This window comes from Mauremys mutica, chromosome 7 (assembly GCF_020497125.1).
Source record: "Mauremys mutica isolate MM-2020 ecotype Southern chromosome 7, ASM2049712v1, whole genome shotgun sequence".
Taxonomy (NCBI): Eukaryota; Metazoa; Chordata; order Testudines; family Geoemydidae; genus Mauremys; species Mauremys mutica.
This window is the reverse complement of record NC_059078.1, coordinates 84127323-84143885: the sequence shown is the minus strand read 5'-3', so window position 1 is coordinate 84143885 and position 16563 is coordinate 84127323. Positions and strand designations below refer to the sequence as shown.

Genomic DNA, 16563 nt, shown 5'->3' with positions numbered 1-16563 from the left:
ATTATTAGCGGTAAATATGCCCAATGGTCTGTGATGGGATGTTAGATGGGGTGGGATCTGAGTTACTACAGAGAATTCTTTCCTGGGTTTATGGCTGGTGAGTCTTGACCACATGCTCAGGGTTTAGCTGATCGCTATATTTGGGGTCGGGAAGGAATTTTCCTCCAGGGCAGATTGGCAGAGCCCTGGGGGTTTTTCACCTTCAGCATGGGGCACGGGTCACTTGCTGGAGGATTCTCTGTACCTTGAAGTCTTTAAACCATGATTTGAGGACTTCAGTAGCTCAGACATAAGTTATGAGTTTGTTACGGGCGTGGGTGAGTGAGATTCTGTGGCCTGATTTGTGCAGGAGGTCAGACTAGACGATCATAATGATCCCTTCTGACCTTAAAGTCTATGAGTCTATGAAAGATAGAAGCAAGGGAACATATTTACTTTCCTTCCGAAATAGAAGGTGGTTAATGCTGGTGTTATGATAATTTGCTATTCTTTATCTGTCATACCTACCATGAAGTATTTACTTAAAGAGCATGTTTAGTGCCAAAGGTAATACTATAACTGATGGAAATGCTGAGCACTTATCTTTATAAAAATGAATCCTAATAACTATAAATGTTCCACCTTAACTGTTTGGGGAAAAAATGCCTGTGCTGCAGTGCCTTCACTAGAGCCAGTACATCATAATGGAGATTTAAATGTTTTGTGGCCTGAGCACCCGTGGACTCATTTAAGAAGACTTAGTAGCAATGGAATATCAAAATACTAATAAAGAATGAAACCCTACATTAACTAAAATCTGATGTTGCAAATTAAAACTGTATGCAGGGATGACAGTGGGTGCTTGAGTGTTGTGATAGTGGGGGGCTTATGGAAACATAGAAATGTTGGGTTGGAAGGGATCTTGAGAAGTGTTATAGTCCATCATCCCCATGCTGAGGCAGGGCCAAGTGCAAGACCATCCCTGACAAGTGTTTGTTCCTAAAAACTTAGAATGATGGGGCTTCCATAACCTCTTTTGGAAGCCTATTCGAGTACTTCATTTTCCTTATAGTTTAAAAAAAAAAACCTAATATTTAACCTAAATCTCTCTTGCGGCTGATTAAGTTGATTAATTCTTGTCCTGCCTTTAGTGTACATGGAGAACAATTGATCAAAGTTCTCTTTATAGCAGCTCTTAACATATTTAAAGATGTTATCAGATCCCCCCTCAGCATTCTTTTCTCAAGACTAACCATGCCCAGTTTTTTAACCTTTCATCATAGGTCAGGTTTTCTAAACATTTATCAAGGTCAGGTTTTCTAAACATTTATCATTTTTTTGCTCTCTTCCAGACTCTCTCCAATTTGTCCATATCTTTCTTAAAGTATGGTGCCCAGAACTGGACACCCAATTTCAGCTGAGACCGTCTCAGTGCTGAGTAAACAGGACAAGTTCCTCCCGGGTCTGATATATAATACACCTTTTAATACACTCCAGACTTTTATTCACCTTTTTTATTTTTGGCAACTGCATCACATTGTTGACACATATTCAGTTTGTGATCCACTATAACCCCCGGATCCTTTTCAGCAATACTACTGCATATCCAATTATTTCCCATTTTTATTTGTGTATTTGATTTTTTTGTTCCTAAATATATTTTGCATTTCTCTTTATTGAATTTCATTTTGTTGATTTCATTCAGACTAGTTCTCCAATTTGTCAAGATTGTTTTGAATTGTAATCTTTTTCTCCAAAGTGCTAGCAAGCTCATCTTGGTGTCATCTGCAGTTTGGTGTAATCTGCAGATTTTATAAGCATACTTTCCACTCCATAATGCAGGCCATTAATAAAAATATTTTGAATAGTACTGGACACAGGACAGACCCCTATGGGACCTTTCTAGACATGTCCTAGTTTGACATTGAACCATTGGTTACTACTCCTTGAGTACGGTCTTTCAACCAGTTTTGTGTCCACATAACAGTAATTAAAATTAGACCACATTTCCCTAGCTTGCTTATGAGAATGGCATGTGGACTGTATCAAAAGACTTATTAAGAGCAAGATATATCATGTCTACTGCTTCCCCCATTCAGTTCAGTAACCCTGTGAAAAAAGAAAATTAGGTTAGTTTGGCATGATTTTTCTTGAAAAATCTATGGTGGCTATTGTGTATCACCCTGTTATACTTTAGGTGCTTACAGATTGATTAATAATTTGTTCCAGTATTTGTCCAGGTATCAGAGTGAGGCTGACTGGTCTATAATTGCCCAGGTCCCCTTTGTTCCTCTTTTTAAAGATAGGTACTATGTTTGTCCTTCCTCAGTCTTCTCAGACCTTCCCTCTCCACCATGATTTCTTGAAGATAATCTGAGATATCTTCAACTAATTCTTTTAAGTACTCTAGGTTGAATTTCATCAGGCTCTTGCTCCTTGAATACATATAAATTATCTAAATATTCTTTAACTTGTTCTTTCCCCATTATGTCTTGTATTCCTTCCACCTTGTTAATATAAATTGTGTAAGCAGCTAGTCACAACTGACTTTTTAAATGAAGACTGAGGCAAAGTAAGCATTAAACACTTTAGCCTTGGTGTTGGTCCATAATTAGCTCTGCTTCCCCACTAAGTAGTGAACTTTTCTCTTGTTCTTAATGTATTTACAGAACCTCTTCTTTATTGCTTTTTTATCTCTAATTAGATGCAACTCATTTTGTGCCTTAGTCCTTCTGATTTTGTCCGTAACTGCTTGTACTTATCCTTAGTAATTTGTCTGTTTCCACTTTTTGTAGGATTCCTTTTTTATTTTTGTCTTTATGTGTGGCGATTGGCATTATGTTGGCTGTGAATGTGACTGGTGATTTACTACTTTTTTAGTGTTTGCAATCACATGAAAAGGTACATTAAAGCAACCTTTAATCTAAGTTACCAATGTTATTTCTGTGACATTATTATACACCTCTACCCTGATATAACACTGTCCTTGGGAGCCAAAAAATCTTACCGCGTTATAGGTGAAACCGCATTATATCAAACTTGCTTTGATCCACCAGAGTGCGCAGCCCTGCCCCCCCGGAGCGCTGCTTTACCACATTATATCCGAATTCGTGTTATATTGGGTCGCCTTATATCGGGGTAGAGGTGTATTCTAAATATTAAATGTGGATAATTTTATAGCTAGCTAACTCACTTTCGCCTCTAGCACTGTCTAGGAGTTAGCTAGTGCTAAAAAAGTGGTACTTCACATTTTCAATACTGAGAAGCTCTCCTCCTAAATATGCTGAGATCTTGCAAGGTGCCTCCCCTCTCATTTAGGCATATGAGAAGGGCAAGGTGGTCATGAACCCAGATTTTTGAGAATGTGACCCACACCTAATATTTAGAATATAATAAATATGGCTTGGGCAGTCCTTGTTTGGCATCAGAGATGCCTGTGACAAAAACCTATCATTTCTAAAGTCAATGTTTTTGTTTAAAGGAAGTTTCATGAAATCAAGAGTTTTCTTTACACTCTGAATGACTAATCTGTACCTTTACAGCACTACATGCAAGGAAACTACATTTTTTGTAATTATTTCAAGGGCTGCTTAATAATAAAATCACGAGCTTTAGCTTCAGTAAAGTATTTTTTTTTCTGTGAAGAGTCCATGTCATCTTAATTGTTAATCAAGCAATTCATTATTGGCAGATATTTTTTTTGTTGAAAACACAGGACATGATGCTTTTAAATAAAAACATTCAGATCTGAAGACTTTTGTACTGTAAGTGCTCAGTTTTTTGGCATTCTTTCCCTTAGTACATTGTTCTTACATTTCATCAGAATTAAATCAATTGCCCTTTTAAAAATTATATAACTATGTTTCTCTAAATTTGAAAAGTTTAATAAACACTTATTGCTTGTTAGCTGTTGATGGTGCTACACTGATATATAGAAAGGCAAAAGTCCCTGTGTCAACGAGCTTGAAATATAATGTAAACAGATAATATAATTGTGGAATTAGTAAGCCAAAAACCAAAGGGTGAGGGTGAATTTGCATTAATAACAGTCCCTTTTTTATATTCAGCAATTTTTGGTAGAATTTGATTTACACTAGTAAAAAGTCAAGGTAGGGAGATTTTTATTGGAAATCTACAGAATGGTTCAGTAGTAATTTGAATAGCATGGAGACCTCTTGATTGCTTTTCCTTTATGTACAATGAAACAGGTCTTTTAACATATTCATTCATGTATTGGGTATTATTTAAGATTGCCTCCCTAATGTACAATGTAGCAGTGGCATACTGTAGGTTAGTACAGTAGGTCATATATATTAGTAATAAACTTATTCATAGTTCATCTATTATAGTATATTTTGCTATTTTATTCCTTACCAATGTATTCCTTGTCATATGCTGCCTGGCCCATCAAGGGAAGTCAGGCTCTGCTTTGCCTGTGATGAAGCAGCTATCTTCCAGCTGGTCCTGACTGAGTAGCTTAATTGAAGTTATTGGATACAGCTGTGAATGGATCAGGATACTGTATAAAAGAGAGAAAGCTGATCTGGGAAGGGGGAGACCTAGGACAGAAGAGGTTGGGAGTTTGTGTTCTCATGGAAGGGCCTGATAGGAGTCAGGTGGAAGGAGAACTGAGGAGAGCCATGGAGGAGGGAGACCTGTGGTGAACATCCATGTGGGGGAGCTGGTTGGGAGGGGGCAGTGGGGAGCCCTGTGGGGAATGTTCTGCTTTAGCCATTTGACATGTTGGGAGGCATGGCTAGCATGCTAAAAACAGTAGTGCAGCTGTGGTAGCACAGGCAATGGTGAGTGGTGGCACAGGCTAGCTGCCATGAATACAAACATGCCTGGACCCCATAGGTATTTGAGGAAGCTAGTCCCTGCCACCATTGCCTGTGTGACCATGGCTACATTACAATTTTCAGATCAGATGAAAGCTAACACAACTGTTTCTGTGCAAGCTAGGAACCACATGCGTAGCTCACAACAGACATAGCCTTTAATTGACATGGTTGGAGGGCTGAGACACAACAAGAAGCAAACCATTGCAGGGCTGCTAGATGAGGAAAGCCTACTATGCCTCACCCAGCCATGTCAGGACATGCTGGCTGGTGGGACACTCTTCTACACTCCTTCATCTGAAATTCATGTACATGTGAAATGAGAAACTTTTTGTCCGCCAGGAACTAAGTTCAGGATTCTGTGTTTTTTCCCCTCCTCCTGCAAAAGTTGATGATATTATACATTTAGTATGTATTTTTTATTTCAATTTTATATGTTCTTTGTGTCTAGGGAAGAAATATTTTAAAACACTTAAAACAGGGAAGGAGTCTATCAGCTTTAGTGCAAGTTTATTTTATTACTCCCCTGGGTACACTCCAGCATAAGGTCAAGAGACTTCCTTAAGATCATGCAATGAGAAGGCATTTCAGCTGAATTTAGAACCAGGAACTGCTCAGCTATAACCACTTGATGACAATGGAGCAGAGTTGCGAATTCTTTCCAATTTGTATGTTTTTCTCATAATCTACTTTGCCAGCATATTACACTGAGATGTAGAATATGATTCTTTATTTTGTTGTTTAATTCTTCAAGTGTCTTTTGTTTGGTGCTCTGATTTTTTTTTCTTCATTTGATGAATACATAGCAGGGATAATATGATATCTTGTGCTGATATACACCTCCCTATACCATGTTTAAGCCTTGAAAACTTCAGTGAAGGTAATTTACAATATGATAGGTGCTACTCTTAAGAGTTTATAAACCCCAAACTGTAGTGACCTTATACATCTTTCTGATTCTGTATTATGTAGTAAAAGCTTATTTGTACCTAATAAAGTGGGATTGTACATCAAAATATTTTGAAACTATCTTATACTGACAAAAATAGATTGCATATTACTAAACAGAATTGCTTATGTTATGAATTCTCCAATTAAAGTATATTTTGTAGTCCTATTCAATTAAAATTGCAACTGAACTCTAATTCAGTTAATAGGAAGGTTAACATGTACAATATTTGACAAGTATTCCTCCTTTGAATGTAAGGAAAGGATGAATATCTTTAATGCTCAGAAAACAGAAATACCGCCTTATCGGTTATGCATTTTAGTTATTTCAGATGAAATCAAGAATATAATTTTATTTTCTGCAGGTTATTAATGCAGCTTTAGCTCTTGCTGCCAGACCAAAAAGCCAGGTGGTAAAAAACAGCATGGAAATATATAAGAGCACATGGGAGAATCACATACATGTTCTTACTGAAGCTGTGGATGACATTACAAGCATTGACGATTTTCTTGCTGTATCAGGTATGTTAATTTTCAGAATCAGATTTTTTTATTTTAACTTCTCTGTTCTTCACTGTCATAGGTTTCACCCCCACTCTGGACTTTAGAGTACAGATGTGGGGACCTGCATGTGAACCCCTAAACTGAATTACCAGCTTAGATCTGGTCTGGCTGCCACCACCCAAATAGTTTGAGACATTTGGGAAACTCTCTCTTCCCCCAAAAAACCTTTCCCTCCCTGGGTAGCCTTGAGAGACTTCTCCACCAATTCCCTGGTGAACACTGATCCAAACCCCTTGGATCTTAAAACAAGGAAGAATTACTCATGATCCCTCCACCCTCCCTTTCCTCCATCAATCCCTGGTGAGTCCAGATCCAATCCCTTTGGATCTAAAAAGAAGGAAAAAATTCTCACTTCCCTAGAATCCAACAGGAAACCAGTGGGAGATTAGATTTGCAAAGAGAATTCTCCCATGGGTGTTTAGCCAGGTTTGATTTTTGCCTTGTGATACTGGTGGGTCTGATTCACCATTGCCGGGCACCTTGTGTAATCATGCATACCAGAACAAGGTCAGTGCAAAGCTGCCTGATCGGAGTGGAATTGTTTTGACTTTATTTGTACTGATGTAAATGACTACACAAAGTGTGAAATAAAATGAATTGGGCTCGCAAATTTGAGTTCCCTTATCAAAATGTATAAATTAGGCTGCAGACCTATTTGGTCAAAGAAACAAATACAAAGAAAACAGTTAATAAAATAATATGCTTCCCCAGAGTTTTTCCTGTTTGTATAGCTTTTTCACTCTTTTAAAGCTTCACATTCATGCTAAGATACATTGCAAATGCTTCCTAAATGACCAGAGGTACTGTACTAGTTCCACATTTCCATTTTGTATCGCCAGGATATATAAATATCTGGTCATGAAAAATGTACTTTAAAATAGTATTCACTAAAGATATATTAAATATTAATAAACTGTATGTATTGCATTAATAAGAGTATTCAGCATCTAAACAAAGGATACAAACTAGTTATCTCATTTCTGACATATTATGGGCCATATTCTTCCATCTCTGACACCTATGCAGCTCTATTTAAGTCAACAGAGTTGCTAGCGCATAAAGGCATAATTTGACCCAATATGTCTGAGCAAAATTTAACTATTTTCTTACTGTTAGTGTACATTGTGCCAACCCTAAAACTATCTTGGTGAGTACAGCCATTGTTCCCCATGCCATTCATTGGGACCAATTTGGATTGTGCAGCAGTGTAAAGCAGGAGGAGTTTCACTGATGTCAATGGAATTACAGTAGCTTGAAACCATTGTTATTTATTGAATGGGTAGATCCATTCTGTTATAAAGGGAGTTAACTTGGATAATCACTGCCTTACAAAGGTTCCTAATCCCTTTGGGAACAACACATTGCCTATGGAAATTGGAACCTGCTGGAAGTAGAATCCTCTTGAGTAAACAGCACTCTTCTTGGACATTAATAGAGTCGACCTAATTTTGTGCTTGGAGACAGAAAGTTCCCCACTCTCCTGGCAAAATAATTTTATTGAAGGAATTTTTACCTGTGTTGCTTCTCTTCAGGGATAGGGTATTTTTGAAGGACGTCACCAAGGGCATCTCCCCACCAAGCAATAGTAAGTTTGTACTAGGGAAGTTCAGGAATGGTGCTCTATCTCCAGCTTTCGTAATCTTTACCATGAAACCACCACCACCAGCAGTATCTGTTCATATTGTATTTATATTCTGCCATGGAAGAAAATTGTGGATATAGCCCTATTTCAAAAATCCTATGACATGTCTACTTTACAAATACATGATTTTAATTATTAACTAATTTTTTAATCAATATAGCGCTCTGTTGGCACATAGTGGCTCATCAAGTGGCATTACAGAGTTTAATTTAGAAAAAGGATAAAATATGAATTGTCTTAAAGTTGTTGTCTGTAACATGAAGTTTCATATGCCTTGACAGTATTCTGTTTGAATAATGTTTTTATTAAAAGATATGTTGTATCTATCCTATCAGAAAAGATATTGTACTAGAGTTCAGAAGTTTTTTTTTAAATTTGGGATGCATTAGTTGATCTTCCACAGTGTATTTCAGGCAGTAAAAATAACATTATCTAACATTTCACCTTTTTTAAAACAACATTTGTGTGTATTATTCTATACAAAATGAAAGTTATGGACTGGCCCCAAGGTAAGAAAAATGATATACTGGTAAATCCACAGCAGCTAGGGAAAAATTGATATACTGGGTTCCTACAACAGCTGTACTTGAGACTACCTAGAAGATTAACTCTTACATATGCCTAGACTCAACAACCCATCACCATTCATGATAGTATTTAAACACATCCCTAAATTTAAGAAGACGTTTAAGTTCTATGAATGTAATGGAATTTCAGCACAGGCTTAACTTTAAGCATGTGCTTAAGTGTTTCCTGGAATAGGGATGGATTTAAGCATATGCTTAAATGCCCTGCTGAATTAGGGCTGTTGAGCTTAATTCCTTCCCTGAGCTCTGATTCTTTCTGCTATTGTTTTTTCACCATTTCCTTAAATGGGATATTTAATCCCAGCCTTGCTTTTCCTGGGTGATGTGATCACATCACTTTCTGCACATATAATGTGTGTACAGTTACTGTATTTTACATAGTATAAAGTCCATTCTGCAGCTGATTATTCCAAGTTGGTTGTTCCACAAAGAAGTAGCTAGTTAGTTAATCCTTATCTGTTCATAAAACCATTTTATTAAGTGTGTGTGTGTATTTGTATGTTATATAATCCCTCATCATACAGCACGTATTACATATCTAGCTGATAAATCGATGTATCTGAAAGATTTCATTAAGGGAAACTCCAGCACCGCACAGCACAGCACAGCCAGGTGTGACTGTACTGTACAGCATATTCACTTTCAAGCTTCATACACAGCAAATGCATTTACTTCACTGAAAAGGCTGGATCCTTCTGTAGTAGTAATGCCTGTTATCTTATGTCCTATCTATATGCAATGTGAAATATGAATTCCCCAGGATACAGTATATCAGAGTTTATGCGATCTAAGAAAAAAACAGTTTAGTGAAACTGTATTTTCAGAGTTCCCACAAGTTCTTGGAAAATAACTGTGAGAAATGAAAACCCATGACACTTTAAATATTTCTAAATAATTGGATATATTCTGCAGCAAAAAATGAAATACATTCTAGACTTTGATATCTGCAAGCAAATCTTCATGCTGATATGTGCATTTTATGTTTCTGTAATAAAGTGCATATAAATTCTGCTCACTGACTTAAATGGAAAATTTAATGGAAGCAAAGCACCTAACCTCCTAAATCTTTCTTTGTGAACTGGGGCCTAAAAATACAGTATCCTAAATTGTGTAAGATGCTTAATCACCATTGCAATTTACTGTGATAATATATTAGGAATGTAAAAAGATGCTGAGGAATAGTACAGTTTCCAGCTTTTAGGATCAGATCATTAGTCCAACACAGAGTCCAAATAGCTGGAGACATGCAAAGATAAGTTCCTTCTCCCTAAACCCTCAACCCTGTGATGCAGCTGCCAAAGTTCTTCATAGAGGTTATTGTAACCCAAAGGCGGAATACCCTCTAACGTGACCCTGAAAAAGGGTAGAGTTGGAGAGACCAGAGGATCCATTTAGCAGTGGTTTAACTTGCTCTGTTCTCACGTTTCCTTGCCCTCCTGTACCCTGCCTTCACCCACCACTTGTGTACTCCTACACAGGCTCCTGGAGAGCTCAGCTCCATGTCCATACTCCTGAACAGCTCACGCATACTTATGCAGCAGAACTAAAACAGCCCCAGTACTAGGAAGTTATGTGGGCTGGATTTTCCCCTTATAGAAGAATATTATTTATAGTTAGTTCATTTAAAACCACTTCAGACCACAAAACTAGACTATGAACCTCTTCATTCCTGGGGCTACTTGTCCTCCAGTAGAAATGAACAGACACCACAGGAAAAAGAAAATGGGGTCTGCTAGAATTTCCACTGGTGCTGGATCTAAGTAAGTGTAGTTCCTGAGTTAAGGAGCAGTCATTTAAATGGCTCATCACCTTGTGCAGTAGCTAGAGCTAGCCAATGGTAAGCAGTCCCAAGTTTGTGCAGGAGCATGGAGCCAGATCTCTGGCCACATTCTGGCTCCATTGTGCTCCTTCATCAACACAAAGGGATTGGAAAACTAGCATACTTGGTCAGCTGGTGATTCTCTCTGTAGAAAAATCCTTGCATTGTGTAGAACCAGCTACATGGGGGTCCAAAACTAGCCTCTTGTTGCCATGGGAATCAGGGAAGTCAGACCTGAGGATGAAGGCCTGGGATTCCAGTACATGTGTTCTTTCTCTCTTTCTTTTTTTTTTCTTTCTTTAAAAATTATGTCTAAATCCTGCCCAAGAATGCATCACCCATTAAAGTAGCTCACTACACATACCCACAGCTGGCACTGGCCCTCTAGGGCTTTATCTACACAAATTGATATATAGCATTCCAGAATGTGCATGCACCACATTGGTGCATGAAATTAAGTTGAAACCTAAATTGAGATGCAGGTAGTTTATAAATATCTGCAATAGTGTTCCTCAATCTACAGGTATATAAACTACTATGTGGTTTCATCAAAGGTGGAAGGATAGCAGAAATTATTGAGCTGCTTGTTTGTTTCTTTTAAAAAACAGTAACTTTGTGTTGGGTGAAAGGATGTCTCCTACTGATCACTATAGCTGTAGGATGGCTGTAAAAGGTGTATGACATCTCCTGTACAAAACTACTGAGACTTTCGTGCTCCTACCGCCCTCCTGTTGTTTTGCAGTCAGAGAGGAAATATTTAACCCATGTTCCTCCCTTCTTCTTCTTGGCTTAAATTCACTCAGAATTTAACTAGGGATATGTTTTCAGGGCATGTGATCTTTTAAAATTTATTACCACTTCCTGTCTGACAGGGGAAGAACTTGTTTCCCCATAGCATCTGTGTCAAGAGGTCATAGAATGTGCTAGCACACTGTGACTTTGCTGCAAGGAAGGAGGACTTTCCTTGTGGAATAGCCTGTTTGGTTTGCATTGTAGCAGGCTTCCTAGGCTAACAGGTGCAGAGGGGATTTAGAGCTGGATAGAGCTTAAGAAATAATAATATTGCTTTACTAATGCAAGAAAGCTTATATACCAGAATCCACAATAAATTGACTTAGAAATATATGAGAGGACATTGCGGTTTTAAGCTGTGAGGGTCACATACTCTTCTGTGCTCTTGCAACAGTGTTTATACTTCTTTACAGACATGGAGCAAAAAATTTACAATCTGCATTTGACCACTGAATTATTATTAACCTATTATCGTCAAATAAAAACTGGGTAAAATTTGTGGGATTTGTTGATGAATGGATTAATGAAATATTACACATTTTTGCAAAATTATAGTGTGAAATTTTGTTTGACTTTACAAAATCACCATAATTTGCAAAAGTTTCATTAAATTACATTTTCTTCTGACTTTTGTAAAATCTTCACAAAGGTGTTTCTTATTTTTGTAATTAATAAATCTGGTGAAAAACCAAAAATTATCAGTTTTACTGTATGTGAAAAATGATTTATACAGCTCTTTTGTAGGGGGTGGACTTTTCAACGGGAGTGAGGAACCTAACTTAGGCACTTTTTAAAATCCCACTAAGCACCTGTCTGTAATTGTTAGACACCTATATACCTTTGTAAGTCTGACTCTGAGGCTTTTGGAACATGAGGAAATATGCTTCAATGTAAATACCTAGTTATACTTGGTCAAAGTAGGGTACTGCACAGTGATTTCCCTACACCCCCCCCCAGGGGGGGTGTACACCCACCCCCCCCGAATTTTCCCAACACCCCCCCAAGTTTTGTGAGCTAGTTACATACCAATTTAGTGACTGTTTGGAAATCTGAATTTAAACTGAAACATTAATACACACTTTAAAAGCTTATACAGTGTATGATAAAATATGTCAAGTATCAGAGGGGTAGCCGTGTTAGTCTGGATCTGTAAAAGCAGCAAAGAATCCTGTGGCACCTTATAGACTAACAGACGTTTTGCAGCATGAGCTTTTGTGGGTGAATACCCACTTCTTCGGATGCAAGTAGTGGAAATTTCCAGGGGCAGGTATATATATGCAAGCAAGAAGCAAGCTAGATATAACGAGGTTAGTTCAATCAGGGAGGATGAGGCCCTGTTCTAGCAGTAGAGGTGTGAAAACCAAGGGAGGAGAAACTGGTTCTGTAGTTGGCAAGCCATTCACAGTCTTTGTTTAATCCTGAGCTGATGGTGTCAAATTTGCAGATGAACTGAAGCTCAGCAGTTTCTCTTTGAAGTCTGGTCCTGAAGTTTTTTTGCTGCAGGATGGCCACCTTAAGATCTGCTATTGTGTGGCCAGGGAGGTTGAAGTGTCTCCTACAGGTTTTTGTATATTGCCATTCCTAATATCTGATTTGTGTCCATTTATCCTTTTCCTTAGAGACTGTCCAGTTTGGCCGATGTACATAGCAGAGGGGCATTGCTGGCATATGATGGCGTATATTACATTGGTGGACGTGCAGGTGAATGAACTGGTGATGGTGTGGCTGATCTGGTTAGGTCCTGTGATGGTGTTGCTGGTGTAGATATGTGGGCAGAGTTGGCATCGAGGTTTGTTGCATGGATTGGTTCCTGAGCTAGAGTTACTATGGTGCGGTGTGCAGTTACTGGTGAGAATATGCTTCAGGTTGGCAGGTTGTCTGTGGGCGAGGACTGGCCTGCCACCCAAGGCCTGTGAAAGTGTGGGATCATTGTCCAGGATGGGTTGTAGATCCCTGATGATGTGTTGGAGAGGTTTTAGCTGGGGACTGTATGTGCTGTCCAGTGGAGTCCTGCTGGTTTCTTTCTTGGGTTTGTCTTGCAGTAGGAGGCTTCTGGGTACAAGTCAGCCTCTGTTGATCTGTTTCCTTATTTCCTCGTGCGGGTACTGTAGTTTTGAGAATGCTTGGTGGAGATTTAGGTGTTGGTCTCTGTCTGAGGGGTTAGAGCAGATGTGGTTGTACCCGGATCTTGTGGTGTGCCCGGGATGGAAGCTGGAGGCATGAAGGTAGGCATAGCGGTCGGTAGGTTTTCGGTATAGGGTGGTGTTAATGTGACCATCAATTATTTGCACTGTGGTGTCTAGAAAGTGGACCTCCCGTGTAGATTGGTCCAGGCTGAGGTTGATGGTGGGGTGGAAGCTATTGAAATCTTGGTGGAATTTTTCCAGAGTCTCCTTCCCATGGATCCAGATGATGAAGATGTCATCAATGTAGCGTAGGTAGAGAAGGGGCATGAGTGGACGGGAGCTGAGGAAGCGTTGTTCCAGGTCGGCCATAAAAATATTGGCATATTGTGGGGCCATGCAGGTGCCCATAGCGGTGCCACTGATCTGGAGATATATATTGTCATCAAATTTGAAATAGTTGTGTGTGTGGATAAAGGCACAGAGCTCAGCAACCAGTTGTGCTGTGGCATCATCAGGGATACTGTTCCTGACAGCTTGTTTTCCATCTGTGTGTGGGATGTTTGTGTAGAGAGCCTCTACATCCATGGAGGCTAGGATGGTGTTTTCTGGAAGGTCACCAATGCATTGTAGTTTCCTCAGGAAATCAGTGGTGTCACGGAGATAGCTGGGAGTGCTGGTGGCATAGGGTCTGAGTCCACATATCCAGACAGTCCTTCAGTGAGAGTGCCAATGCCCGAGATGATGGGGCGTCCAGGATTTCCGGGTTTGTGGATCTTGGGTAGTAGATAGAATAACCCTGGTCGGGGTTCTAAGGGTATGTTGATTTGTTCCAGTGTTAGTGTAGGGAGTGTCCTGAGTAGATGATGCAGTTTCTTAGTGTATTCCTCAGTGGGATCTGAGGGAAGTGGCCTGTAGAATTTGGTGTTAGAGAGTTGTCTGGCGGCCTCCTTTTGGTAGTCAGACCTGTTCATGATGACTACAGCACCTCCTTTATCAGCCTCCTTGATTATAATGTCAGGATGGTTTCTGAGGCTGTGGATGGCATTGCGTTCTGCATGACTTAGGTTATGAGGCAAGCGATGTTGTTTTTCCACAATTTCTGCCTGTGCACGTCGGCGGAAGCATTCAATGTATAGGTCCAGACTGTCATTTTGACCCTCAGTAGGAGTCCATGTGGAGTTCTTCTTCTTGTGCTGTTGGTGGGAGGGTAACTGTGTATCAGTGCGCTGTTCAGTGTTGTCCTAAAGTATTCTTTGAGTCGGAGACGGCGAAAGTAGGCTTCCAGATCACCGCAGAACTGTATCATGTTGGTGGGGGTGCCAGGGCAGAAAGAGAGTCCCCGAGATAGGACAGACTTTTCTTCTGGGCTGTGTGTGTGGTTGGATAGATTGACGATATTGCTGTGTGGGTTAGGGGTACTACGGTTGTGGCCCCACGTAGCAGGTATGAGTTTAGACAGTTTACAGTCTTTTTTCCTTTGTAGAGAGGTGAAGTGAGTAATGTAGATCTCCTGTCTTATTTTAGTGAAGTCCGTTTGTATGGAAGTTTGGTTATTAATGAGAGTCTCCAGGTTGGAGAGCTCTTTTTTGATGTTTTCCTGTTTGCTGTATAGGATGCTGATCAGGTGGTTCCTCAGTTTCTTTGATAGAGTATGCCATAATCTCTCACTGTGGTCTGTGTAGTATGTAGATAGCAGTGGATTTTTTACCTTTAGTCCATTTGGTATGATGTCCATCCGTTTGCATTTGGAAAGGAAGATGATATCTGTCTGTATTTGTGCAAGTTTCTTCATGAGGTTGATGGATTTCCACTCCATACGGCTAAATGCAGTGCCTTGCATGGTGTCAAGTATCAGAGGGGTAGCCGTGTTAGTCTGGATCTGTAAAAGCAGCAAAGAATCCTGTGGCACCTTATAGACTAACAGACGTTTTGCAGCATGAGCTTTTGTGGGTGAATACCCACTTCTTCGGATGCAAGTAGTGGAAATTTCCAGGGGCAGGTATATATATGCAAGCAAGAAGCAAGCTAGAGATAATGAGGTTAGTTCAATCAGGGAGGATGAGGCTGTGAATGGCTTGCCAACTACAGAACCAGTTTTTCCTCCCTTGGTTTTCAACCTCTACTGCTAGAACAGGGCCTCATCCTCCGTGATTGAACTAACCTCGTTATCTCTAGCTTGCTTCTTGCTTGCATATATATACCTGCCCCTGGAAATTTCCACTACTTGCATCCGAAGAAGTGGGTATTCATCCACGAAAGCTCATGCTGCAAAACGTCTGTAGTCTATAAGGTGCCACAGGATTCTTTGCTGCTTCTCCCTGACAGCTAGTGATGAGCTGGGGGCTAAGGCTTCAGGGCCAGATTATATTTACATTCACACCTAATCTACCTAGGTATCCAGCAAACAGAGCTGTGTTGTCCAAGTGATAGATTTTGGCTGGGGTTGGGTTACAAACCACTTGAATGTGGGGGAAGGGGGGATGAAATGTTGTTCTTATTGTATGAGTAAAGGGCAGTAGAACTGTACTTAGTCTGTGATGATTTGAAGGCATCAAGAGAGAGGGTGGGGACCTGTCCCTCTCCACTGTTTAAAGACAGAGCTGATTAGGCTCCATAGATAGTCTTTTGTTCTGTTAAGTGACCACTGCAGCTGAAATCACTGACAATCAGGTCTAAATGCTTAGTCCTGTTGTGGGGACAGTGTTCCTGTGGGTACAGTGTTTTTGTGTAAGAGACAGCCCAGACTGCACTAGCAGCAAGGTTTCCGCACTGAGAGCTCAGCTGAAATCACTGAGAGCTGGTGGAACCTCAAGAGACCAACTTGCAGAGGTCACAGTGGTAGGTGACAGCAGAAGGTGACTGTGCAGGGCCATTGGCAACAGAGTGGTGGAGTGAACCATGGGACAACGAACAGCCGTGGCCAGAGCAAACTGTGCCTTTTTGTCCCCCACCTGGAAGGTGTACTCACATGAAAGCACCTCTGAACTCTGAGTCTCCACTGACCAAGGACAACAACAGTGAGTGGAGTGCGGTGGAGGGAAAAGTGAGGGGCATGTTAAATAAACATTTGTTTGTTGGACTATATTTTAGTCACTTTGCTCCAGAATGCTAGATTTGTGACTGGGAATGGAAACTTATATAAATATGTTTCCCAGTAGGCCAAGATTTTTAAAATGCAGTATTTGCCAAGGTTGTTATCTCACATTGTTGCTATCTTGAGAGGTCATTATGTTGGGGAGTTTCTGTACTAAACATTTTTATTATAATT

At 39.9% G+C, this 16563-nt stretch overlaps 1 protein-coding gene across 3 annotated transcripts in view; it reads left to right on the top strand.

Annotated features, from left to right (window-relative positions):
- Positions 1 to 16563, top strand: part of CTNNA3 (catenin alpha 3) — a 967088-nt gene that overhangs the window by 679955 nt on the left and 270570 nt on the right. For all 3 annotated transcript variants that reach the window (XM_045025624.1, XM_045025625.1, XM_045025626.1), the window contains one exon: positions 6131 to 6287. In XM_045025624.1, coding sequence (XP_044881559.1) covers positions 6131 to 6287 — 157 coding nt within the window. The remainder of the gene's footprint in view (positions 1 to 6130; positions 6288 to 16563) is intronic.